Source organism: Chiloscyllium punctatum, chromosome 3, assembly GCF_047496795.1.
Source record: "Chiloscyllium punctatum isolate Juve2018m chromosome 3, sChiPun1.3, whole genome shotgun sequence".
Lineage (NCBI taxonomy): Eukaryota > Metazoa > Chordata > Chondrichthyes > Orectolobiformes > Hemiscylliidae > Chiloscyllium > Chiloscyllium punctatum.
In genome coordinates, this window is record NC_092741.1 from 33244346 (window position 1) to 33272231 (window position 27886).

Consider the following 27886-nt stretch of genomic DNA (forward strand, 5'->3'; position numbering starts at 1 on the left):
CGATTGCCACACTCTAGCCCTCAATTTCTGAACAATCCTTTAAAGGAGGTTAGAGAGTTAAAGGGAGGGAGTTCCAGAGCTCAGACATCAGCAGATGATGGCGAAGAGATGATGGCCAGGGATGTGTAAGAGGCTGGAATTAGCTAAGTCTAAATATTTCAGCAATTAAGGTGCTAGAAGACATCCAGAGATAGGGAGGTCACACATGAGTTGGTCAATCAGGATGAGAGTTTTTAAAATAAAATTTGAAATTAAAATATAAATGTCCTATCTCAGTAGCAGCTATCAACCCAACTAGCTCAAAGGATGGCCAAAAATACAGACTGAATAACAATGCATTTTAAAATGGTGATTTTATGACTTCTTTTTATCCCTTTTTGCAGTGATATGCCAAAGCAGGCTCGTACCTTGGTACAGCTCATGAAGAACAGTTCAGTAAGTATCTTTTTTGAGAATATCGTGCGTTTTCTGCTGTTTGCTGCTATCATCTTTAGGACTGTAACTGGTCCCAATACCAAACAGAGCTCCAAGAAACCCTGGAACATTGGGATGGCAAACAAAGAGAACCAGGCTTAAACAATCAGACCTTTCCCTAATCCCAGATTGTCATCTAGCATGGACCACACTAAGAATGGATGTCTGTTCTGGTCCTTTGCATTCAAAACTGCCAGTATGATACACTTTTAGAAATATGCACAGACCTTGCACAGAAGGATCAATCCATCGTGTCTGTGTCTGAGGAAGTTCAGCAATCCTGCCCTTTCCCAAAGCTCTCCAGTCTCTTCTCCATCAATGAATTGCCCAGTTCTGTTGGCAACATTTAAACGCTCCTTGTCATACAGTGCTAACTGATTTGAGTTACGTTGTGACCCCAGCCCCTATCCGTCATCCCATGAACAGCTTATTGACATGTGCTGGCGATTCTCATTAAAAAAAAGGCTGGTCATGTAGGCTCAGGTTTTCAGAGTCTGGGGGACTGAATAAGCTTTCCAAATGACTGGGTATGTCCTGATTCTAACCAGTGGAAAAGGTGGCATTGTAGTAATGTCTAGTAATCCAAACTGATGCTAAGGGGTCATGGCTGCCAATGGATTTGGGTGTCATTACTGCATCTAGAATGTGAAGCCAATTCCAGTGAAAGTGACAGAGCGACTTACACTCATTGTTGTAAAATCCCTTCTGGATCATTAATGTCCTTGGAGAAGGATATCTGCTCTCCCTACCTGGTCTGGCAGACATGTGACATCTGACCCGTGGCAATGAGGCTGGCTCTTAACTGTCCCTAAAATAGCCCTAGCAAGTTCAGGGGCAATTAGGGATGAGTAACAACAACTGGTCTAGCAGACAATGCCCACATCTCATTAAAGAGGTTTCTGTCAATTTCTGCCAACTTGCTAACCATGCCCTGCCCTCCTAACTAGGCTGGCTCTATCCTGGACATAGATAGCTTCTAACTCTTTCCAATTTTTGTGGACTCCAGCTATTATTTCAAGGATGTGTGGTTCACAGTTCACTGGAAGAGTCAATTCACCTTATGGCGAATGGTGACACTGAAGGATTCAGTGAGACTGGAGGGCTTGAGTTATACAGAGAGATTGGGATTCTTTCCCTGGAGCATAAGAGGCTGAGGGTGATCTTGTAGAGGTTTATAAAATCACCTGATGCACAGATGAGGTGAATAGCAAAAATATTTTTCCCCAGGGTAGGGATTCCAAAGCTAGATGAGTAAGTTTGCAGATGACACCAAAATTGGAGGTGTAGTGGACAGCGAAGAGAGTTACCTCTGATTACAACAGGATCTGGACCAGATGGGCCAATGAGCTGAGAAGTGGCAGATGGAGTTTAATTCAGATAAATGAGAGGTCCTGCATTTTGGGAAAGCAAATCTTAGCAGGACTTATACACTTAATGGTAAGGTCCAAGGGAGTGTTGCTGAACAAAGAGACCTTGGAGTGCAGGTTCATAGCTCCTTGAAAGTGGAGTTGCAGGCAGATAGGATAGTGAAGGCAGCGTTTGGTATGCTTTCCTTTATTGGTCAGAGTATTGAGTACAGGAGTTGGGAGGTCATGTTGTGGCTGTACAGGACATTGGTTAGGCCACTGTTGGAATATTGTGTGCAATTTTGGTCTCCTTCCTATCGGAAAGATGTTATGAAACTTGAAAGGGTTCAGAAAAGATTTACAAGGATGTTGCCAGGGTTGGAGAATCTGAGCTACAGGGAGAGGCTGAACAGGCTGGGGAAGTTTTCCCTGGAGCATCAGAGGCTGAGGGGTGACCTTATAGAGGTTTACAAAATTATGAGGGGCATGGATAGGATAAATAGGCAAAGTTTTTTCCCTGGGGTTGGGGAGTCCAGAACTAGAGGGCATAGGTTTAGGGTGAGAGGGGGAAGATATAAAAGAGACCTAAGGGGCAACTTTTTCACGCAGAAGGTGGTACATGTATGGAATGAGCAGCCAGAGGATGTGGTGGAGGCTGGTACAATTGCAACATTTAAGAGGCATTTGGATGGGTATATGAATAGGAAGGGTTTGGAGGGATATGGGCCGGGTGCTGGCAGGTGGGACTAGATTGGGTTGGGATATCTGGTCGGCATGGACGGGTTGGACCGAAGGGTCTGTTTCCATGCTGTACATCTCTATGACTCTGTGACTCTACGAGAAGGAAAAGACTTAAAAGAGACCTGAGAGGCAACGTTTTCACACAGAGGGTGATATGTAAATGGAACAAGCTGAAGTGGTAGAGGCAGGTACAATTACAACATTTAAAAGACATTTTGACAGGTACAGGAATAGGAAAGGTTTCGAAGGAAATGGGCCAAAGACAGGCACACGGGACAAGTTTAGTTTAAGAAACCTGGTCAGCATGACCAAGTTGGGCTGAAGGGCCTTTTTTTTGCATTATAACTTTATGATGGTCATACCATTTGGATGTCAAGGGGCAGTCGTTCAATTGTCTTTAGTTGAAGATGGTTATTGCCTGACATTTGTGTGATGGAAATGTTACTTGTCACTTATCAACCCAAGCTTGGACCTTGTCCGGCTTTGCTGCATTTGGACATGGACTACTTCAGTATCTGAGGAGTCATGTGTACACTTTGTGGCAAACCAGTTAACAATATAATAAAAGTGGCAAGTGTTTGAAATGTTCATGAAAAAGTAACCCAAAACACTCCTTTTGAATAAGCTGGTGTTCTTCTGACTTTTTTTGTAAAAAGTGTCAATCAGACACCAAATTCAGAACTGAAGTTTTGCATTATTTCACATCTTTTGATCTTGTCCAAATCAATATGTGACCATTGAAACACTTCATCAAAGAAAGGTTACAACTTCATGGAGGGGGTATGAGGGTGGTCCAAGAGGACATACGGAATATGAGAGGGATTTGGGAGGGCATGGAGAAGTTATGGCATATGATAAAGCATCAAGAGGGCATCAGGGATGTGATGAGACACAGGAGAGCTTTGTGTTCTGGATAGGTTTGCGAGAGCTAGAAGGCCCAACAGTCTTTAAGACAACTGGTCTCAGACATCTAAGGAAGGTTCAACATGCCTTGGCACCTACCTGCCTGAGGGGGCACCTCTGAAGGCAGTTGGGCAGACTCCATTCTGCCTCTGACTCCTCAGAGAGAGCAACAGGTTCTCCTATAAAAGAGGTGTCTATTCGATCAAAAGGTATTTTCCCTCCTCAACCTCACTACCTCCTCCATGAATACCCTACCTGAAGTATCAAGTTTCTGTACGGTGGGTCAGATTGGGACCTGAAAGGAGCCAGAAACTGGTTTCTTCACTGAAAGAATGAAAATGAGGAGACCTGGAACATCATTGGGAATGAAAATCAAAATTTAAATAAAACTCTTCTTTGTTCATTTAGGAAATCAATTTCAAGCAGGACTGGAAAGTAATCACCCTTTTCATTGGAGCCAATGATCTCTGCGAGTACTGTATGAATAAGGTAGAGCTCTCCATTATGTTTATATCCTGTTTAATGACATATTCTTGTTAATATTTTAAACAGGACATAGAATTTGCAATTTTTGTGAAGATTTGTAGCTCAGGTTGAAATTCAAGTGTGAGTTTGTTCACTGAGCTGGCAGGTTTGTTTTCAGACATTTCATCACCATGCTAGGTAACATCACCAATGAGCCTCTGGTGAAGTGCTGGTGTTCTGTCCCACTTTCTATTTATGTGTCTTGGTCTCTTAAGGTGGGTGATATTCTTTCTGGTTCTTTTTCTCAGAGGACCCCATTTACCAACCTTTTAGCCTATTTCTTTACCAAAATTCATGGTTGAGATAGATTTTTAATCAGTAAGTGAACTGAGGGTTATGGGGAAAAAGCAGGAAAGTGGAATTGAGGTTTATCACATCAGTCATGATCACATCGAATCATGGTGCAGCCTTGGTGGGCTGAATGGCCTACTACTTCGCCTATGTCGTATGGTCTTGATAAAGTCATATCACGAAAACATATATAGGATTGTTTCAAATATGAGTGAATTCTTTCAAATAACAGCATTAAAAATAATTTAACTGGCCACATATCACAGTTTTGTCTATGGAATCATATTGGACACAAATTACTTGCCATATTTGCCTAAAGAACAATAGGAGCCACACTTCAACAATAATTAGATGGCTGTGAAATACTTTGAAATGTGCTAAGAATGTGAGCAGTATTATTTAAATGCAAGTGGACGTGTGATATGTGCCAGAAATTTGTTTCCACAAAGTTTTCTGCATATAACTCTTTGCCAAGAAGATATAAGACTTCAGACCAAGACTGGGGACGGAAGGATTTTATTTGAAATATTTCTCTTTGAAGATTGAAGGGGGGATCTTCTTTATCAGTAATTTTCAGTGTAGAACTTCACACACTTATATTGTACTTTGAGGATTCAGTGTGACATCTCCTTGAAAGAAAACAATTTAAACAAACTTGTTCAAGCCGCAACTGTTGAATCTCTGAAGAATAAAATGCAACAGAGGGCACATATTTCCGTAACAACTTGTTCTCCAGGTCCAGATTCATTCTTATCCCCATAACAGGAAGGTAGTAATTCCTTTTATCTTTTTGCAGGAAGTGTATTCTGCAGATAGTTACGTGAAACATATTGAGGAGGCACTGGATATACTTCACCAACAGGTAAAGGGGAAATGAAAGCTGATCCAAGGTCTTTGCTTCTCTCTGAAGTGATTCAGACATGAAAGAATGAGCCTCTCTGACATTTCACCCTCTTGATGCACTTATAGGCAGAGGGAACATCACAATCATACAAACATGCCAATATGCCACGACACTGTGCCACTGGTACCCTTTAGCTGAAACACAAACATAATGTTCTTTGCAATTTATGATTCAGGACCTAATACTATTTGATAATCTTGTTCAAACATTTACGTGGCTTCTTTCATGATTTATTGAAGTCTATTCTTGTGTTATGGAGCATCTCCGCCTAATCCTGCCACCAGCCCTCCCACCCCACTGACTGTTTCTGCTCATACTATCTAAAGAATGTGAGATATTTTTAGCCAGGCCATTTCAGACATTAGTCCATATGCCAGGAAGGGTTTGAGCAGGTGCTCTGGCTATTGCATGCAGCTCCCAATCCATGTTGGTGTCCAATATGTTAATAGATTCTCGGCAGATACAACTCTCCAGAGATAATGCTGACAGTACAGAGATAATGCTGACTGAAGCTGTCTCTTCAAGCCTTCTTTTCAGCCATCACCAGTCATTTCAAATAGCAGTGAAAAATGCTTTTGATAACACCTCCAAACATTACTGGTTGTAGATTATCTAAAGTAAAATGTAGTAAACCCAGTCTAAAGATTTTTTTTCAGTCACTATTAATATACATTAGATGTTACATTCCTAATTCAATGTCAGATCTCCTTGAACAAAAGCAGACAAGGCTTTAATTTGTTGCTAAATTCCATTTGACCTTGTTTTGTCCCAGCAAAATAAATATTTTTCTTGCCAATTAAATCTTGTTTGATTCTGTTTCTGGAGTGCTTGGGCAATTGCTTACTCCCTGTAAAACCATTTTCGTAGTACAATTTCTTCTTGCACCGCTTGTTTTTTTCCCCAATAAAATATGTTCTAATTTATAAAGTTTGTTCAAGTACATCACACTGTAACAAATTAGTACGCATAGTGCATCTCAAATCAATTTGGTTACAAACAGTGCACTGCACTTATAACAACAAAGACCAGGAGTGCCGGGTTAATATGTTCCTGTAATGGCTAAAGATAAGACCTAGACTGGAAAACCCTGGTTGTCAAGGAGCATAGAGGTTAGGATTAAGATATCAAGAAGGTTATGGCAAAAAAAAAAGGATTTAATACATCAGAATCCCAAAAGGAGTATAAGAAGGAAGTTAGGAAACCTAAGTGTATGAGAAAGCATTGCAGGTAGAATAAGGGAAACCCCAAAGGCTTTTAAAAATATAATAAGAGCAAGAGTATATCGTGGGCTCATTAGGTGCCATTGAGGTAATCTGTGTGGACCTGTGAGGCATGAACATAGTCTTTATTGAATACTTTGTGTCAGTCTCTACATTGAAAAAGGCTGATGCAGGTATAGACGAAAGGATGGAGAACTGTAAAATATTAGGAGAAATTAACATAAATAGAGACAGAAGGTATTGGAGAGTTTAGCAATCTTGATAATCTGTCAGCCCAGATGAGATATATGCCAGGTTGTTGAGGGAGGCAAGGGAGGAGATTTCAAGGACCCTGACAATAATTGACACAGGTGAGATGTCCGGGGACGGAGGAATGCTAACATTGGCCCATTATTACAAAAGGGAGGAAGAGATAGACCAGCAAATGATAGGCCAGTTAGCTTAACCTCATTGGTGGGGATGTTGTTAGAAAGAATTCTCAAGAACAGAATATATCTGCACTTGGAAAAACAATTATTATTCAGGATAGTCGTCATGGATTTGTTGTGGGACGTTGTGTTTCACAAATTTGATCAAATGTTCTCTGAGAAGGTAACCAGGCGTGTTGATAAGGGTAATGCATTTGATGTGATATACGTGGACTTCAGCAAGGGTTTTGATAAGTCCTTCAAGGCAGACTAGTCATGAAAATAAGAGCCCATGGGATGTTAGGCAAATTGGCACAATGGATCCAAAATTGGCAGAGTGGCCAAAAGTGAAGGGTGATGGTAGAAGGATGTTTCTGTGACTGAAAGTTTCTTTCTGGTGGGATTCTGCAAGACAGCGTTGGGGCCTGTTCTGTTTGTGGTGTACGTTAATGGTTTAGACTTAAATGTGAGGAGCGATGATAAAGAATGTGCCTGTGACATGAAAATTGGTGGGATGGTAAATAGTGAGGAGGCTAGCTGTAAACTGTAGGAGTTCATCAACAGGCTGGTCAGCTGGGCAGAGCTGTGGCAAATTGAATTCAACCCAGAAAGTGTGAGGAAATGCCCTTGGGGAGAGCTATCAAGGCAAAGGATTGCACAATGAATTGTAGGACCCTGGGAAGTACTGAAAATCTTTAGGAACCTTGGTGTGCATTTCCACAGATCCCTGAAGGTAGCAGGTTAGGTAGATAGGAGAAAGCGAGGACTGCAGGTGCTTGAGATCAGAGTCGAGAGTGTGGTGCTGGAAAAGCACAGCAAGTCAGGCAGCATCCAAGGAGCAGGAGAATCGCTGTTTCAGACATATTCCCTTCATTAGGAATTCCAGGTGAAGGGCTTATGCATGAAACATTCACTCCCCTGCTCCGCGGATGCTGCCTGACTTGCTGTGCATTCCAGCACCACACTCTCGAGGTTAGGTACATAAGGTGGTTCAGGGATACTTGCCTTTATTAGCCAAGGCATAGAATACAAAAGCCAGGACATTATGCTGCAACTGGAGTACTGTGTGATATTGTGGTCACTACATTATAAGAAGGATGTGATTGATGGAGAAGATTCAGAGATTTACCAAGATGCAACCTGGGCTGTGAGGAAAGATTGGGGCTGTTTTCTTTGAAGCAGCAACATCTGGGAGGGGACTTGATAGAGGTGTATAAGTTATAAAGGGTACAGATAGGGTGATAGGAAGGCACTTTTTTTCATTAATAAATGGGTCACTGAATGGTGGGTCCAGATTTAAGAGTAGAAGTAGAAACTATGAGGGTAGGTGTTGAGTAGAAATCAGAGGGTGTCTGGAACTTACTGCCTGAAAGGATTGCGGAGTCAGAAACTCTTATAATGTTTAAGCAGTGTTTAGATATTCACTTGCATTGCCATAATCTCCGGGGCTGTGGGCAGTTTGCTCCTGCCATGCTGGAAACCAGTAAGAATGCAATAATTAAGTTTCTCAATTCTGAAATACTAGTGATGATGATGATCATGACCTTGGGTTGTGTGACAATCAGGGTATTAGGCTGGAAGAATGTGCGTATTATGGTTCTAAAATGTGTTATTCGTCCTTTGAATATTTTTCTGCCTTTAAATACTCATTAAAACAGGTGCCGAGAGCTTTTATAAATATGGTGCAAATTCTGGAAATGAGTGGTCTTCGAAGACTAAAGAAGAATACAATTGGCTGTGCATTATTACAGAAGTAAGTGGCAACAATTTCTTTCATTTGAATCGAGTACAGTTGAAGCACGGGTGTAAGAATAAAGCATTGAGCAGCTCTGTTAATGACTCACCACAGCCCACACAAAAAAAAACAAGAATTCAGGAAATCGCTAAGCAACATATCAGTTTTGCAATAAGACTGCATTGAAAGATTGTTGCAATGAAATGCCTCTATGGGTATATATACTTCAAGACAAGAGAGGATTTGGTTTTCTAATTTTGCACCAAAATTTGTACTAAAGTAAGTTAAAGTGATAAAGAATCCTAAGTAAGATTGAAATAAAACAAGAGAAATTAAGATGAGTTCAGAATGGGAGAGAAGCAAAGATTGAAGAAACTTTCTTACTTTATCTGTGGAACAGAACAAACATCAGATTCCATACTTGATAGTATCCCTTTGCTGAACCATATTCCTTCTTCCTGAACATTATCAGTTGGTTCCATTGCTACTCAATTAGTTTATTGCATTCTGAATACATTTTTGATGTGTTATCTACTTCAGCATCAACAGTCACAGCACTTCACTTTGACTGGATGCCATTCCTTGCAGTGAGTTGGAGATTTGTGGTCAATAGAAATGTTAGGATTATGTCCTGATCTTTAAGAATAGATTTTACAACTTTAATACATTACTTGGAGATGCCGTTGTTGGAATGGGGTGTACAAAGTTAAAAATCAAACAACACCAGGTTATAGTCCAACAGGTTTAGTTGGAAGCACACTAGCTTTCGGAGCACCGCTCCTTTATCAGGTGATTGTGGAGGACACAAATCTAAGGCACCGAATTTATAGCAAAAATTTACAGTGTGATGTAACTGTGTGTGTGTGTGTGTGTATAGTGCAATGGTGGCCACCTGTAAAGTGACATGAACCCAAGGTCCCGGTTGAGGCCCTCCCTATGGGTACCGAACTTAGCTATTAGACTCTGCTCGGCCACTTTTTGCCCCACCCCAGACACTTTTTTGATTAGAATCAATCTAAGTATCATGGCAATGACAGAGAACACAGGGGGCTAACACCTTCAACATATTGTCTAGCTAACACCCATTGTTACAGCTAAGCTGAGAATGCAACTTTTTAAAAAAAGGTTTTGTGATTTACACATGAAAGAAGTGAAACTGTCATGGTATTTGAACAGATGAAAGACTCAACAGACAATCAAGGTATTTTTCAATGTATAATTTCAGTTACATCACACTGTAAATTTTTGCTATAAATTCTGTGCCTTAGATTTGTGCCCTCTACAATCAGGTAAAAACAATGAGCTGCAGATGCTGGAAACCAGATCCTGGAAAAGTGGTGCTGGAAAAGCACAACAGTTCAGGCAGCAACCGATGAGCAGTAAAATTGTGTTTCAGGCAAAAGCTATTCCTGATGGAGGGCTTTCGCCCGAAACGTCGATTTTACTGCTCATCGGATGCTGCCTGAACTGCTGTGATTTTCCAGCACCACTAATCCAGCCCTCTACAATCACCTGATGAAGGAGCGGCGCTCCGAAAGCTAGTGTGCTTCTAATTAAACCTGTTGGACTATAACTTGGTGTTGTTTGATTTTTAACTTAATACATTACAGTAGATAAAGTTTTAAAACTTCCCTCATTCCCTCACCAGCACTGTTGGAGCTCTTTGACAAGGCCTTTGATAAGGTTCTGCATGGTAGACTAGCTAGTAAAGTTAGATCTCATGGAATCCAGGGGGACTTTGCTAATTTGATACAAATTTGGTTGCAAGATAGGAGACAGAGGGTGTTGGTAGAGGGTTCTTGTTCAGACTAGATGCTTGTGATCAGCAATATTCCACAAGGATCGGTGCTGAGTCCACTATTGTTAGCCATTTATATAAATGATTTGGATTAGAATGTAGGAAGCATGGTTAGTAATTTTGCTAATTACACTAAAATTGGTGGTAGAGTGGACAAGAAAGAAGGCTATCTAAGTGTACAACAGGATCTTGATCAACTGGGCCAGTGGGCCAAGGAATGGTAGATGGAGTTTAATTTAGATAAATATGAGGTGTTACATTTTGATAAGACAAACCAGGGCAGGACTTACACAGTTAATGGGGTGCCCTGAGGAGTATCGTTGAACAAAGTGACCTAGAGGTGCAGGTATGAAGTTTCTTGAAAGTGGCATCACAGGTAGACAGGGAGGTGAAGAAGACATTTGGCATGCTTGCCTTCACTGAATACAGGAGTTGGGATGTCATGTTACAGCCATACATAACATTGGTAAGGCCACATTTGGAGTACTGCATACAATTCTGGTTGTCCTGCAAAAGGAAGGATGTTATTAAACTGGAAAGGGTGCAAAAAAAGAATTACAACAATGTTACTGAGACTGGAGGGTTTGAGTAATAAGGAGAGGCTGGAATGACTGGGGCTTCTTTTTCTGAAGCATAGGAGGCTAACGGGTGACTTTATAGAGGTTTATATTGTGGATCACAGATAAGGTAAATAGCAGAGTACTTTTTTCTAGGGTAGTAGAATTCAAAACGAGAGGGCATAGGTTTAAAAGGTGAGAGGGAAAGATTTAAAAGGAACCCGAGGGGCAACGTTTTCACACAGAGACTAATGCATGGCTAGAACGGACTGCCAGAAGAAGTGATGGAGGCTGGTACAATTACAACATCTAAAATACATTTGGACAGGTACATTGATAGGAAATGTTTAGAGGGATATGGGCCAAATACAAGCAAATAGGACTAGTTCAGTTTAGGAAATCTAGTCGGCATGGATGAGTTGGGCTGAAAGGTCTGTTTCTGTGCTATATGACTCTATGACTGTCTACTGTTTTCCGAAAAATATTTATTTGTTTCTGTGTTGTTGTTTGTTTTACACAGACATATTTGTCCTTGCTTTTTAAACCCAAGAGAAAATTCTCCTGAGTTACATGAGATTATGAGAGTTAATAAAGACTATCAGGTCTGTGCATGTTTTTGGTAATATTTAAATTAGTAGCAGAAAGTCCTTATTTTACTTTTTTTATCAAACTTTGTAGATTTGCAAGGTGGATATTAATATAATTAGCTGCTACATAAGCCATTAGTATTTGATTTGAACTATTTTTTTGAAATGTAACCTGTTTAATTAGAATTTTATGTTTCTTCTTCAGTTTTAGAATTTTCAAAGGGCACTTAATGGTTTGACAGTAAAATGCTCACAGTCTGTTCCCAAGTATCAGCTACTATGGCTGGAAAAGCATCACTGTCAGATTCTAACTTGAGAACTCTGGTTGTAACAGGACATAACAGGGACAAATGGGGAAAAAGAACTTACTTCTGTGTTAAAACTTAAAAAGGGAGGTTAGCATTCAGCCTATTCAACCACAGTTCTTGCTTCTCTGGGAATTAATGAGGTGGTGTCTGGATTGAAGTTAAAAATAACCTGGGTCTAGTATTCTTTCAATTATTTTTATTCAAGTGATAATAGAAGTGCTGCATCAATTATTCCTTTGCTAAATAATGTGAACTACCATTTATTTTCTTTATTCAGACCAAATTGACTGCATTAATTTATAGTGGAAAATATGACATGAATGAAGAGTTCACCGTTGTGTTGCAGCCCTATTTTACAAACACAATTGTTCCATTAAACAGTGTAAGTTTAATTTTATTGGTTTTACTTTATCACATTGGCCTGGAGTTATGAATTTTGACAATAGTCATCGATCCCTGTGTCATTCTGGGTGCAGGTTTTATGTTATGCTCACGTTCCTGTGTAAAGCATTCCTACATTGCAACAGGGTTCACTTTTCCATTGGCTGTAATGTATTTGGGGGAGGTCTTAAGGTCATGACAGACTCCATTTGAAATGCAAATCCTTTTTCTTTCTTGGCCGATTGCACTGCTTCACCCCAGCTCTGTGGCGCAATTGGTCAATGTGTGTAGCTGTTAACCAAAAGATTGGCAGTTTGAGTTTGCCCAGGGCAATGTTTACACTGACTTTACCCTCTCAGCATTTATGGGCTGATGTGGTAGTGTGCTTACCTCTGAGCCAGGAGGCTTGGATTCCAGTCGTACCTGCACCAGAGGCAAACAATAACTTTTCAAAACAAGTTAATTAGAAAATATCAGAACAATCCCAGGAATTTATTGCTTTTGGAAATAATTATTTAATATCATATGCTTCTTCTCACTATAGAAAAGAGCTTTTGGTACAATTTGAGATGTGACAGACAGCAGCAGCTTTTTTCGGTCCTTTTGCCTGTTATGACCCGGACACTGCAAATTGATGGATGTGCATTTCTCCGCAGCTTTTAAATGGATTGGTCCACCACTGCCTGATGATGTTCAGGAGATCAATAGATGGGATCCCTAATAATCTACAACCCTTTCATACCTTCTATAAATTCTTCAACAGTGACCAGACGGTCCAAAATTTAGACTAGGACACTTGATTCTGTCCTTAGAGGCTATTTAAGTAGAATAGAATAGCTTTTGTCACGTGCACTCAAATGAGTGCAGTGAAAAGTGTGTAATGTCATACCTCGGTGCCATCTTAGGTACAGGGCACCTAGGTTCAGATACTTTAAGTGTTGTCACAGAATTGAAATAATAAAAAGAAAGATTTGCATGGGAATACAGAGTTTAAAAGTCCTGGATGAGAATAAAGAGTGTCCATAAAGTACTCAAGTTATAGTCCTCATAGTCCTTTTCCAACATAGGTCCATGCCAATTGGGCTTCAGAACACAAGGCCATGCTGTCTCCATGCGCTCACCTCCATACAGGACTCGCTCTGCTATTGCTGTTAGACTCAGCCCATGCTCGCTCTGCTCCCGCCTGGGCTCCGGCCCTGACTCATCTCCCTTTCTCCTGCCTCTATTCTCCAGGTAGGGTAGGGTTGTTAAAGAAGTTAGGGGGGAAGAGGGCTTGAGGAAAAACTGCTGCAAAGAGACAAAAAAACAGAAAGAGAAAGAAAAGGAACTGGAGAGTCTTATTCTGCTGCCATCTTGAATATTCCTATTCAACTTCAGACAAAAAAAGAGATTCTGGCTCCAAATATGTCTTGTTCATAAAGGAGAATGATCTCAGTATTTTTGATGAAGTAACAAAAAGGGGCGAGCAGTGCATTGAGATGTGTATGTTTAAGGTACTGTCTAATTCCTTTTTAAAAATAATTAAGAATTCTGCTAACCAACATAAATTAAGAACCAGAAATGGGTTGGTACATTCTTTAATGTCTGACATTCTGTGACTAACAAGGCAATATATTATGCCCTGGACTACAATCATGCTATCTGAAACCCAATCGGTAAATCTCTTGTCGTTAGCAATTGTTTCTGCTGCTAGTGAGCTAACGTTAGTAAGCTTGACAGTTGCTTGTGAAGTTTTTTTAAAAACCCACAAAAACCCCTATAAGTTATCAGCTATTTATACTTTGTTATGAAACATAGACAGTACAGCACAGGAATAGGCCCTATGTCTGCCAACCATGATGCTATTTTAAACTAATCCCATCTACCTAAACATAGTCCTTATCCCTCTGTCCCCTACTTGTTCATCTGTCTGTCCAAATGCCTCTTAAGGTGGATAGCCAAGTCTTTTTGCTAGGGTGGGGGAATCTCAAATTAGAGGGCATAGGTTGAAGGTAAGAGGGAAAAGATTTTAAAAAGGGCCTGATAGTTAACTTTTTCATGCATAGGGTGGTGCATGTATGGAACGAGTGCCAGAGGAAGTGGTGAGGCTGGGACAATTGCAACATTTAAAAGGCATCTGAATGGGTATATGAATATGAAAGGTTTAGAGGGATATGGCCCAAATGTTGGAAAATTGGACTAGATCAAATAGGAAAGTTGGCACGTCTGATTGGTGCAGACCAGTTGGACTGAAGGGTCTATTTCTGTGCTGTATGACTCTATGACACTAAAACTGTGCTATCATATCAGGTTCTACTACCTCCCCAGAGAGTGCATTCCAGACACCTACCACCCTCTGTGTAAAACACTTTTTCTTTGCACATCTCCTTTAACCTCTTACCTTAAGCTTATGCCTGCTCGTATATGATATTTCCTAGGAAAAAGACTCAGAATGTGCACCTTACCTATGCTACTAATAATTTTATTATTTTTATCAAGCTGTCCTTCAGCCCCTGATGTTCTAGCAAGAACAATCTACGTTTTTTCAACCTCCTTATAGCGAATACACTGTAATCCAGGCAACATGCTGGTGAATCTCTTCTGCACGCTTTGGAAAAAGCCACAACATCAACCTATAGTGCAGTGTCCAGAACTGAGCACAATACTCTGAATATAGCCTGAGCAAAGTCATATACAGTTGCAACACGACTTGCCAACATTTAGACTCATTGTCTCTACAGGTGAAGGCAAGCATGCCATACGCCTTCTTTACCATCTTGTCCATTGTGTTACTATTTTCAGGGAGCTATGGACTTGGACCCAAGATCCCTCTGTATATCAATGCTCCTAAGGGTCCGGCCATTTACAGTATACTGCATTCCTCTTCCACTTTACCTTCTAAAATGCATTACCTCACTCTTGTTTTGATTAAACTCCATCTGCCATTTCTCTGCCCAACTTTCCAGCTGATCTATATCCTGCTGCATCCTTTAGTATCCTTCCTTACTATCCACAACTCCACCAATCCAAACTTACTAAACAGACTACCTACATTTTCATCCAAATTATTTATATATATTACAAACAACAGAGATGTAAGCACTGATCATTGCAGAACATACTGGTCATAGATCTCCATTTAGAAAACCACCCCTCCACAACTACCTCTGTCTTCTATGGCCAAGCCAATTTTGTATCCAACTTGCCAACTCACATGGATTCCAAACAATTTGGTCTTCAGGACCAGCTTACTGTGAGGGACATTATTAAATGCTTTAATAAAGTCCATGCAGACATCCATTGCCTCCCCTCATCAATCATCAATGTCATTTCCTCAAAAAACTCAATCAAGTTGTGCAACAAAACCTCAGCTGCATAAAGCCATGCTGACTAATAAGTCTATTCTTCTTTAGACACAAGTAAATCCTACCTAAAAATCTTCTCCAATAGATTCCCTAACACTGATGAATGGCCATCCGGCCTATAATTTTCTGGGTTATTCCTGTCGCCCTTCTGGGATTCACCTGTGGCTGAAGATGATACAAAGATCTCTGTTAAGGCCCCAGCAATCTCCTGCCTTGCCTCCTTCAGTATCCTGGGAGGCCCTGGAGACTTACCTACCTTAATGTTTTTCAAGACACCTAACACCACCTTCTCCTCCATATTGATATACCCCAGAGTCAACAAACCCCTCTCTAAATTTACCATCATTTGGTAATTTCTCCTTGGTGAATACCAATGAAAAGTACTCATTAAGGATGCCACCCACTTTCTCTGGCTCTACACATAAATTCCCTCCTTTATCCTTGAGTGGACCTACCCCTTCCCTAGTGCTCTCTCGCTCCTAATATACATACAAAATAGCTCAAGATTCTCCTTAATCCTACTTGCCTAGGACATAATCCAGTCTGGACCTCCTAATTTCTTTTAAGTTTTTAAAGTTATTTTCTTCTTTCTTTATACACCTCAAAGGCCTTGTTTGATTTCAGTGTCTGAACCCTTATATATGCTTCTTTTTTTCTTTTTGACTCATCTTTTAATACCTCTTGTTATCCAAAGTTCCCAAATCTTGGCAACCATCTATTTCATCCTCACAAAAACATGCTGATCCTGAATTCTGGTCAACTAGCTTTTAGAATACTCCCACATGTTAGATGCAAATTTACCTTCAAACAACCATCCCTGATCCAATTTTACCAGTTTCTACCTAAATACTGTTGTAATTAGTCTTCCGCCATTTTAGCACTTTCACCTGAGAATCTGTCTTGTCCTTTTCCATCACTACCATAAAACTTATGGAATAATGATAACTGTACCCAAAATGCTCCCCAACTGAAACTTCAACCACCTGGCCAAGCTAATGGCCCAATACATGGCCTAATCTCCCTCCTTCCCTAGGTGGACTATCTACATATGGATTCAAGAATCCATCCTGATTGCATCTAACAAATTCTGCCCCATCTAAGCCCCTTGCACTAATTGAATCCCAGTGAAAATTGGGGAACTGACTACAATCTTTCCATGATCTGCTTACATACTGTTCCTTTCTTTCCTGCTGGCTATTAGCAAACTTATAGTATAACTCATCATAGTGATTGCACCTTTCTTATTTCTATTTTCTACCCACGTAGCTTTGTTGGATCAGTCCTCCAAAATATCTCTTAGTACAACTGTAACATTTTCCTTAATCAGTAATACAACTCCCCCATCCCTTTTACAACCCTCTCTATAACACTGAAGCATCTAAACCCTGGAACATTGTGCTGTCCTTCTCTCAACCAAAATTATGTAATGGCCACCACTTAATCGTCCTATGTACTAATCCTGGCTCTAATCTCATCTGCATTACCTGTTACTCATTGCATTAAAATAAATACATTTCAAACCACTAGAACTGCCATGTTCATTAACCAGGTCCTGCCTATTTTTCTATTAAATTTACTTGACCTAGCACTTTCTTCTCATCAAACGCTCCACATATTAACCTAATATAACCCCCACCAATGACATACATTATATATTTTTAATTCAGTAGAAAACTACTTTGTTTTGAACAATGTCCTCTGTTTTTTCCAGACTGGCCAACCAGACCTGAGCTTCTTTTCAGTCGATTGCTTCCATTTAAGTGAACGAGGACAAGCTGAGATGGCCATTGGCTTGTGGAACAATATGGTATTGCTTCCTCCTTAAATGTCAATAATCTCATTAAACACGTTGTTCAGTGGTGGTGACTTGAGTTTTGTACCGCATCCAATTCAGTCTCTCAAAAATGACCACCCAATTTTCACCACTTCTTGATCAGCTACTGAAGCCTGAGATCTTGTTAATGAGAATGAAAGCCCAGCATTTTCTCCAGAAGTGCACAACAAAGATTCATTTCTCTCCCTTTAGGCGGCAGAATTGTTATGTATGGACTAACGTGCTGAAAATAGTTGTCAGAGCAAATTAAAGCTTATTGGCATACACTTCAAGAGGGATAGAATAGAAAAGCAGACAAATTCTGTTAAACATGCAACGAATGTTACTTAGACCTTGAGAACTGGCGAAAATCACTTAGTTCCAGGGCAGTTAGGGATTGACAACTAAGGGTCAGTTAGTGCAACCAGCCGGGGATCCAGGGTCTGCAATGCAGAGTGATGCCAACAGTGAGGATTCAATTCCTGCACTAGGTGAAGTTACTACGAAGGCCCTTCCTTCTTAATGTCTACCCTCGAGGCGACCCTCAAGTGAAATCACCACCAGTTGTAACAGACCAGACTATGGTGATTTCCCATTTTTTAAAATTAGGAATTGGCAACAAATGCTGGCCTTGCCAGTGATGCCCACGCTTCATGAAAGAACAAATAACTGTTCTTGTTACCATTTCATGAAAGCAAATTGAAGCACTAGAGAGGATGCAAACAATTTGCTAGACCATTACCAGAAGAGAAGGGCCATACCTATCAGGAAAGATTGAGCAGCCTGGCCCTTTTCTTTTCTAGATAAGAGAAGACTGAGGGGTGACATGATAGAAGTCTTGAATATTATTAAAATTCTTGGTGGCACAAGTTTCTACTTGTGGAGAGACCAGAATTAGGAGCCATTATACTAACAAAATCAATAGGAAATTCAGAAGAAACCTCTCAATTTAGCTACTGGTTGGAATATGAACTCACTGTTGCATGGAGTTGTTGAGCAGCATACACACATTTTAAGCAGAAGCACATCAGGTAGGAATAGGTTATATTTGTTAGAGTTACATAAAATAGGTTGAAGAAGGCTCATGTGAAGCACACACCATGACCTGAATGGCCTTTCTCTATACTATTAAATTTTGTAATAACTTGTAATTCAATAATTTTGATATTTCTATTGGACATTGCACTACCAATGGGAAAAAAAAATACTTTGAGTGAGATTTTTCTCATTAGTGATAAAGAGGAAGAAAATAAATTTTGAGGGTAAACTAATAGACCTGGGTTCAATTCCAGCTTTGGGTGAGTGTCTGTGTGGCGCTTGTTCATTCTCCCCATGCCTTGTGGGCTTCCTCCCGCAGTCCAAAAATGTGTAGGTGAGATGGATTGGCCAATCTAAATTGCCCATAGTGATGTGCAGGCTAGGTGAGTGAGACATGGGGAATGTGTGGTTACAGGGAGGGGGTGGGTCTGAGTTGGATATCCTTTAGAGGTTGGTGTCTGTGGGGATCATCTGAATATTTTCTTGTGATATTTAGATGCAGTAATCAATGCCTTAGTAAATTGAGAAACAATATACTCAAAAGCCTTTAAAATCTATTAGCGTCCTTGATCACAAAGAACCACACTTTTAGGGGCGGCACAGTGGCTCAGTGGTTAGCACTGCTGCCTCGCAGCACCAGGGACCAGGGTTCGATTCCAGCCTCGGGCGACTGTACACGTGGAGTTTGCACATTCTCCTTGTGTCTGTGTGGGTTTCCTCCGGGTGCTCCAGTTTCCTCCCACAGTCCAAAGATGTTCGGGCCAGGTGAATTGGCCATGCTAAATTGCCCATAGTGTTAGATGCATTAGTTAGGGGAATGGGTCTGGGTGGGTTATTCTTTGGAGGGTTTGTCCATAAACCACAAAATGCTAGCATACAGGTTCAGCACATAAAAAAGAAGACATTGGAATGTCAGCTTTTATTTCAAAGAAATTGAGTACAAAAATATATAAAGTATACTTTATAGCTAATACTGTAAAAGACACTAGTCAAACCACAGCTGAAATACTGTGAGCAGTTCTGGGCCACTTATCTAAGGAAGGATATTCTGATGTTAGTGGCAAAGAAGGTTCACTAGACGGATACCATGTATACAGGGACTATCTTATGAAGAGCTGTTGAGAAAGTTGGGCCAGGACTCATTGGATCTTAGAAGTATGAGCAGTGACCTCATTGAAACATACAAGATTCTTAGAGGACTTGGCAGGGTTGATGCGGAAAGGTTGTTTTCCCTTGTGGGAGAGTCTAGGACCAGAGGGCATCATCTCAGAATAAGGGACTGTACATTCAAGTCAGAGATGAGATGGAATTTCTTCTCTGAAGGTAATGAATCTGTGAATTCTTTATTGCGGATAGCTGTTGAGACTGGGTTATTAAGTATAGTCATGATTGAGATAAACATACTTTTAATCAGTAAGGAAATCAAAGATTATGGGGAGAAGGCAGGAAAATGGAGCTGAGCATTATCAGATCAACCATTATCTCAAAGAATGGCAGAGTAGACTTGATGGGCTGAATGAACTATTTCAGCTCCTATGTCCCTCATGGACTTATGACAATGCCACGTAAATAGATTATTTAGAGCAAAATTATATTTTTCATTAAAGTAATTATGAGCTACATTTTCATATTTCAATAATGGAGTTCTCAGGCTGTTAATATTCTTAGATTTTACAAGTGTCAGCAAGTGGTTGTTTCCAGGAAAAAAACACACTTGTGCTAATAAATATGAACCCGTGCTGATGCTTTTTTTTAAAACAACAGAGTTGCCAATGACCAGAAACTGAACTGGACCAGGCATTCTGTGGTTACAAAAACAGTTCAGAGGGTGTCTGCAGCGAGTAGTTCATCTCCTGTTTCCCCAAACCTCTCCACCATCCACGTGGTGATTGACAATACTGTGATGAGATAGTCTTAATTTGCCTGGATGAATGCAGCTCCAACAACACAAGAAGCTTAACACCATCCAGAATTTACCATCTACACAATGTAGAAATTTACCAATGCTTCTCCAATAGCATTTTCCAAACCTCCAATCTCTATCACTAAGGCTGCACGGTGGCTCAGTGGTTAGCACTGCTGCCTCACAGTGCCAAGGACTTAGGTTTGATTCCACCCTCAGGTGACTGTCTGTGTGTAGCTCGCACATTCTCCCTGAGGCTCTCTGGGTTTTCTTCGGGTGCTCTGGGTTTCCTCTCAGAGTCTGAATAGGTGTAGGCTAGGTGGATCAGCTATGAGAAATGCAGGGTTACAGGGGTATTATGGGGGTTGGTTCTGGATGGGATGCTCTTCGGTGGGGTCAGTGTGGACTAAATGGGTCACATAGTCTACTTCCACACTGTAGGGTTCTAGGATGAGGACAAGGGCAGCAGTTGTCACCAGCACTTGCATGAATTCCTCCAAGCCACATACCATCCTGTACTTGGAGATTTATGACCACGCCTTCATTTTTACAAAGCCAAAGTCGTGTAATGATCTCCTGACAACACTATGGATCTCTCAACATCCCCAAGAGATTGCATTAGTTCAAATAAATAGCTTACCCCCACCTTCTCCAGGGTAATTAGGCATTGCCAATAAATGTCCCACTGCCAGAGATGCCAACATTCCAATAATGTATTTTTAAAAACTTACACACCAGTCTCTCTCCTCATTCTCATTCAAACACATGCATTTTTATTTATTGATTTTCAAAAATTCTATTTCCTGCAGCTGGAACCAACTGGACACAAGCAAAATTACAATAATTTTACCCATGACCGAACCAAACTGAAGTGTCCTACCTCTGTAAGTAAACAGGTTTTATACAGTGGCTTAATAAACTGTTGGCAACTACTTCTCCCTTGTGTCGTAACAGTTGACAACTGCCAGTAGGTCAAACAAAAGACTACTTTTATAAACGTTTTAGAGATGGGCTTAGAGGGTGAGGGGGTGGGTAAGAGCATAAAATGATGAGAGGCTGTAAAATAATGGGAGAAGGTGAGAGTTGAATGCCAATTGCTTCCTTGACATCAAGACCATTAAGAATTGTTGGCAAGGTGGACAGTAGTCCTCCAACCCAAAAGCTAATAGAGCTACTTAAGTGGCCAGTTAATGGCCTCTTCCACCTGTTACTGAAGTTTTACTGCTGCCATCTAGGAAGAATGCCTGAGGAAACCTAATTAGCTCCCCCAATACAGCTTACCTTGGGCATGGTGGGAGCTAATTAGATTTATGGCATACTATGGTCTGCAGCAGAGCCCCTGGCAGTAATGGTCCATCCCTATGGTAATGACAACACCCTTCACCAAAGCATTCCTGCCTCTGATTCCCTTGACCTCTGATCCCATTTAGCTTGATGGGAGGGCTGCATCCTTCAGTGGCATCCACCTCTTCCAGGTGTAGTCCCAGCATTTGTCACCACTTCCAGTAATGCTGTTGAGCTGTTGGTTCTCCAAAAGGTGACAGATCTTAGGAACGGACACTCATGCATCCTCACTGGCAACTAATTAGGTCGCTGAATGACTGGAAAACATGACTGGTGAACCACAAGTCACTGAGGCTGTTTTCCCTGGATTCCAGACCTATCATTGGATCCACTTCTGGTCTGATAAAATTTTAGTGTGCAGAGTAACTCTAGACACGATGCACATTTCCTTTCAATGTCTCTCTCCTCTACATCCTAGGAATAAATTAAGTTTTAAGGTTGAAATGTACTGGGGGGGTTCAGGTGAATTTCAGGATCCTGTTGTGCTTCAGTCCCATTAATAGGGTTTTCACCTCCAGCCAAGCCGATTGACTGGTTAAAGTTATTGCTAGCTCTATCCAGTGAAACCAAATCACTATAACATGTGTGGTGTTGCCATAATACAGAGAGTTACGACAAAAAAAACCCAAAAATTTCAGTCCAAAAAGTTGTTGATGTTGAACCTTCATCTGAGCGAATACTCCTGAACATATTTACTCACCCAGGCACAATTCTTTTTCTTAGTCTTTCATCCATTTATCTAATCCAATATATAATTCCTGCCTCAACTACAATCCCAAAAATGAAATTCATTGCTTCTTAGCTCTCTTTGAGAAGTTATCCTGCTGTTTATTCTAAATCCCTTACATTCTAATCTTATTTTTATGGCCCTCATCCCAGATTCCCAATCTCCATGAAAACAGTCAGTTTCTAGCTGCCTGTCATACACTTTCATAACTTTAAATGTGTTTATCGCATTGCTCCATAATCTGTGACGTTTTGGTGAAAAATTCCATTTTAACAGCAGAGCATTGACTTTATTCTAAAACACCTTTGAAAATGTTAGCAGGTGTATCTTTTTCTGAAAGTCTGGCATATCCTTTGAAAACACCATAATTCATTAAATGAATTAGGGTTTTTGTTCAATCTAGATAGTCATTACAAAATATTTCAACTGTTCATGATGTATTGAATGGTTGATTATAGAAATTCTGATTCTAATACAGATAGTTCTTATGCAAACAGAGTCATAGAGTCAAGGAGTGATACAGCATGGAAACAGACCCTTCAGCCTAACTCAACCAAGCCAACCAGGTTTCCAAAACTAAACTAATTTTATTTGCCTGCATTGAGCCATATCCCTCTAAACCCTTCCTATTCATGTACTGTCTAAATGTCTTTTAAACGTTGTAATTGTACCCCATCTCTATCAATTCCTCTACCATTCCATATCCGCACCACCTTCTGCGTCAAAAAGTTTCCCCTCAGGTCCCTTTTAAATCTTTCCCCTCTCACCTTAAACCTATGCCTTCTAGTTCTGAATTCACCTAATCTGGAGAAAAGACCTTGTCTATTCACCCTCTCTGTGTCCCTCATGATTTTATACACCTCTAAAATGTCACCCCTCAGCCTCCTAAACTCGAAGGAAAAACTGCCAGCCTCTCCAGCTTCTAATAATTCAAATCCTTCAGTCTTGGTAACATACTTGTAAATCTTTTTTGTAACCTTTCCAATTTAATACTATCCTTTCTATAGCAAGAAAGTACTCCAAATGTGACCTAACCAATGTATTGTCCAGCTGCAACATGACATCCCAATTCCTGTACTCAGTGCTCTGACCAAAGAAAGCAAGCTTAACAAATACCTTCTTCACCACCCTGTTTACCTGTGACCCCACTTTCAAGGAACTATTTACCTGCAATCTGTTCGACAACACTCCCCAGAGCCCTACTATTAACTGTGTAAGTCCTACCCTAGTTTGTCTTACCAAAATGTAACACCTCATATTCAAATTCCATCTGCCATTCCTTGAACCACTGGCCTAGTTGATCAAGATCCCATTGTATTCTGAGATAACTTTTTTTTTATTTTTTTATACCATCAATTTCGGTGTCATTAGATTACTTACAGATCATGCCTCCTATAATCTCATCCAAATTGTTTATATAAATGACAAACAACAGGACCCAGCACTGATCCTTGCAGCATTCTGGCTAGCTCTCCCTGAATCCTACGTGATCTAACCTTACTAACCAGTCTACCATGTGGACCTTGTTGAAGGCCTTGCTAAAATTCAAGTAGACAAGGCCTACTGCTTTGCCTTCATTTTTTTTTGGTCACCAAGATTCATTGTATTGTTTATGTATTATGTATGCAAAGTGCATGTACAACTTTCTTATACTAACAAACCAAGATATAAAATACACAAATGTTTATTTGAATATTTATTTTAATTTCACACCTAGAATCTGTGCTCTATCTATAACAGAAGCCTTAAATCTACAGTCATCTTCATCAGGAAATGGATTATATAATATTACAAACACATGCAGCAGTAACTTGAACATAGACCCAAGTGTCATTTAACCAAACTATTAATGTTTATTTTTATTTACACCTTTTCTAGGATGCACCCTACTTGTTCACACATAGAAACAGTGCAATCAAACCAGAAAACACATCAACAAAACCTACATTGACAACAGTGACTACTACAGCTAAAGGAGTGCCCACGGCAGAGCAAAGAGTTTGGCTTGTTGTTCTAACAGCAACGGTTGCAGCGATATTAGGACAGCATTGGTCCTGGTCATTCTAAACATGAAATCCTAGAGTTTGGAGAATATTTAAAAACTGGAAATGAGTACAAATTGCCCCATAATGTTACTGAATTCTTTTTAATGTTGAATTGTCCTTTGTCTCTCCGCTTTTATATTTTCCCAATCAATTTGCGGTTAGAGAAGGCTATGTCATCTATCTATTCACAATAAAGGATATTCTATTTCCTTGGGATAATTTTAAAAGCCCTGCATTCAATTTTTAGAAAATGGCTCTCTATATTTTGATTTTATACCGTTATGCATTCCACATTGTATTTAGTCTTTTAGAAACCCAGGAGCATTGTGCTGATAGCTTCAGTGATTTAGGAGAAAGTGGGAACTGCAGATGCTAGAGATCAGAGTCGAAGAGTGTGGTGCTGGAAATTCCTGATGAAGGGCTTATGCACAAAATGTCAAAACTTCTGCTCCTCAGATGCTGCCTGACCGGCTGTGCTTTTCCAACACCACACTCTTCAGCTTCAGTGATCTGACAACTAAATTTCAATCAATTCGACTCACTCACTGTGATGACAAGAAATGATTAAAGGCACTGGATATTTGTTGAAAATTAGAGTCCTCTTTAAAACTGAAATTCTGTCAGTTTTTGTATTTAATATTTTCTGTGCAGCCTGAATTTTACAGCAGTAACTAGCCTTCTGCATATGTAAACAGATAGAACATAAAACATAGAAGAGTACAGCACAGAACAGGCCCTTCAGCCCACAATGTTGTGCCGACCACTGATCCTCATGTATGCACCCTCAAATTTCTGTGACCATATGCATGTCCAGGGGTCTCTTAAATGTCCCCAATGACCCTGTCTCCACAACTGCTGGATCTCCCATTTATAAGAACAGTAGGCAGGTTGTAAGGATCACGGAGGTCATGACTAACACCAAAGATTTATCAGGTGCTGCACTACCCTATTATGAATACAATGTTTAAAAAAAAGCAAGTTTTTTATTCTTAGTAGAAATGCAAACAAACCTTCAAATGGAGGTGGGAAAGGGGACAATATGGGGAGCTGCTTGTAGTCATTGTTGTATCATTCAGCTGTCTTAAACCTCTCAGCCAGAGATTGCTGGCCCTGAAATTGGGATAGGTGGGGATGGACAGCTATGAGAGGATCCTGGGGTCAAGCCACCATCTAAATATCAACCCAAGGGAAAAGCAAAGATTTTTGTTATGAAGACCACCAAAGACAACCACAAACGAATGCAACGTATCTGAAATGTGGAAGTGTACTGCTTCTATTGCTGCATTTTGTAGAATTTTGGGATCAGTAAAGCATTCTCATCTGTCTCGGGTCATATATTTAATTCTTTTGCTTAATTAACTAAAGTACCTCATCTAAACTTGCATTTCTATAAACAATGAGAATATTGCAACAAATTGTCGACAGCTATATTATGTAACTGTGATCACAACACCCCAAAATCAACATACTACAAAGGCCAAAGGCCCTCTCAAAATTCCAGCAATTGTGCTGAAGACTTGTGCTCCAGAATTTGCTGCTCCCCTAGCTAAGCTGTCCCAGTACAGTTATACTATTGGTATCTACCCAACAGTGTGGAAAATTGCCCAGGTAAGTCCTGTACACTAAAAGCTAGATAAATCTAACCCAATCAATTACCAACCTATCAGTCTATTCTCAATCATCAGTAAAGTGATGGAACGGGCCATCAGCAGTGCCTTTAAAGAGCTTTTGCAAAGGAATAGCCCACTGACTGATGTGTAGTTTGGGTTCTGCCTAGGCCAGTTAGGTTCTGATCTCATTGTGAACTTCATCCAAATATAGGGAAAGGAATTAATCTCCATAGATGAGGTGTGATGAGACCTCTCAACATTGAGGCAGCATTTGACTAAGTATGAGATTAAAGAGCATGAGCAAAACTGGATTCAATGGCAATCAGTGAAAACTGTCCTCTAGTTGGAGTCAAAACTGGCACAAAGGAAGATATTTGTGAATGTTGAAAGTCAGTCAAATCAGCTCCAGGACATCTTCAGCTGCTCCATCAATTACCTTTCCTCCATCATAAGGTCAGAAGTATCTAGATGGGTATATGAACAGTTAGATTTTAGAGTGGTATGGGCCAAATGCTGGTAAATGAGACTAGACTTGTCCATGCTGACTGGATATCCTAGATGAGTTGGACTGAAGGATCTGTTTCTGTGCTGTGCACCTCTATGATTCTAAGTGGTACGTTCACTGAATATTGCTCAATGTTCAGCATCATTATGATTCCTCAGATATTGAAACACTCTGCCCATATGCAGCAAGATCTTGATAACACTTGGGCTTGTTATGATAAGTAGCAAGTAACATTTGTGTCACAGCAATAAGAGAGAATCCTAACCATCTTCTTTGACATTCAACATCACTGAATTCCCCATTACCAACATCCTGAGGACTCCCATTGACCAATAATTGAATTAGACCAGCAATATAAATATTGTGACTAAGAACAGCAAGTCAGAATGTAGAAAATTTGCAGCAAGTAGTTTACCCCTTGTCTTCCCAATTCATGTCCACTACCAGTGCACAGTAGCAAGTCAGGATGTTGTGTAGCTTGGAGGGGAACATACAGGTGGTAATAGTGGTTCCCATGCATCTACTGCCCATGTCCTTGTAGATGTTAGAGGTTGTGCGTATAGAAGATTACATTACATTACAGTATGGAAACAGGCCCTTTGGCCCAACAAGTCCACACCAACCCACCGAAGCGCAACCCACCCATACCCCTACATTTACCCCTTACCTAACATTTAGCATGGCCAATTCACCTTACCTGCACATCTTTGGACTGTGGGAGGAAACTGAAGCACCCGGAGGAAACCCGCACAGACACTGGGAGAATGTGCACACTCCACACAGTCAGTCGCCTAAGGCGGGAATTGAACCCGGGTCTCTGACGCTATGAGGCAGCAGTGCTAACCACTGTGCCACTGTGCCACCGTGCCGTCCACATAGAAGGTACTATTGGAGAAGTCTTGATGAATTATTGCAGTGTATCTTGCGAATGGTATATAATATTGATACGATACATCAGTACTGAAAGGAGTGACGGATACACTTGGTGGATGGGGCACCAAGCAAACCAGTTGCACTGTCCTGGATGGTGTCAGACAGTGAAAGCAGCATGCAATAGACAGGGCTAAATGATCACACAAAGAATGGATCAGATCAAAACAATGAAATTCTGTGACATCAGTTATGAAGAGTGGTGGATTAGTGGTGCTGGAAGAGCACAGCAGTTCAGGCAGCATCCAACAAGCAGCGAAATCGACGTTTCGGGCAAAAGCCCTTCATCAGGAATAAAGGCAGTGAGCCTGAAGCGTAGAGAGATAAGCTAGAGGAGCGGACAGTCAAAGCAACTAGAAGATAGGCTCCATGAATACCTTCATAAAGGAGTCCAGCACAACAATGAAAAAGGCAATGAAGGGCTTATGGCCGAAACATCGAATCTCGTGC

At 40.5% G+C, this 27886-nt stretch overlaps 1 protein-coding gene across 1 annotated transcript in view; it reads left to right on the forward strand.

Moving 5' to 3' along the window:
• plb1 (phospholipase B1) overlaps positions 1 to 24758 on the forward strand; it is a 163151-nt gene extending 138393 nt beyond the window's left edge. The window contains exons 50-58 of the mRNA XM_072551369.1: positions 384 to 435; positions 3873 to 3953; positions 5077 to 5142; positions 8470 to 8564; positions 11422 to 11503; positions 12074 to 12178; positions 17233 to 17328; positions 21085 to 21159; positions 24225 to 24758. Coding sequence (XP_072407470.1) covers positions 384 to 435; positions 3873 to 3953; positions 5077 to 5142; positions 8470 to 8564; positions 11422 to 11503; positions 12074 to 12178; positions 17233 to 17328; positions 21085 to 21159; positions 24225 to 24413 — 841 coding nt within the window. The 3' untranslated portion in view covers positions 24414 to 24758. The remainder of the gene's footprint in view (positions 1 to 383; positions 436 to 3872; positions 3954 to 5076; positions 5143 to 8469; positions 8565 to 11421; positions 11504 to 12073; positions 12179 to 17232; positions 17329 to 21084; positions 21160 to 24224) is intronic.
• Positions 24759 to 27886: the final 3128 nt, after the last annotated feature.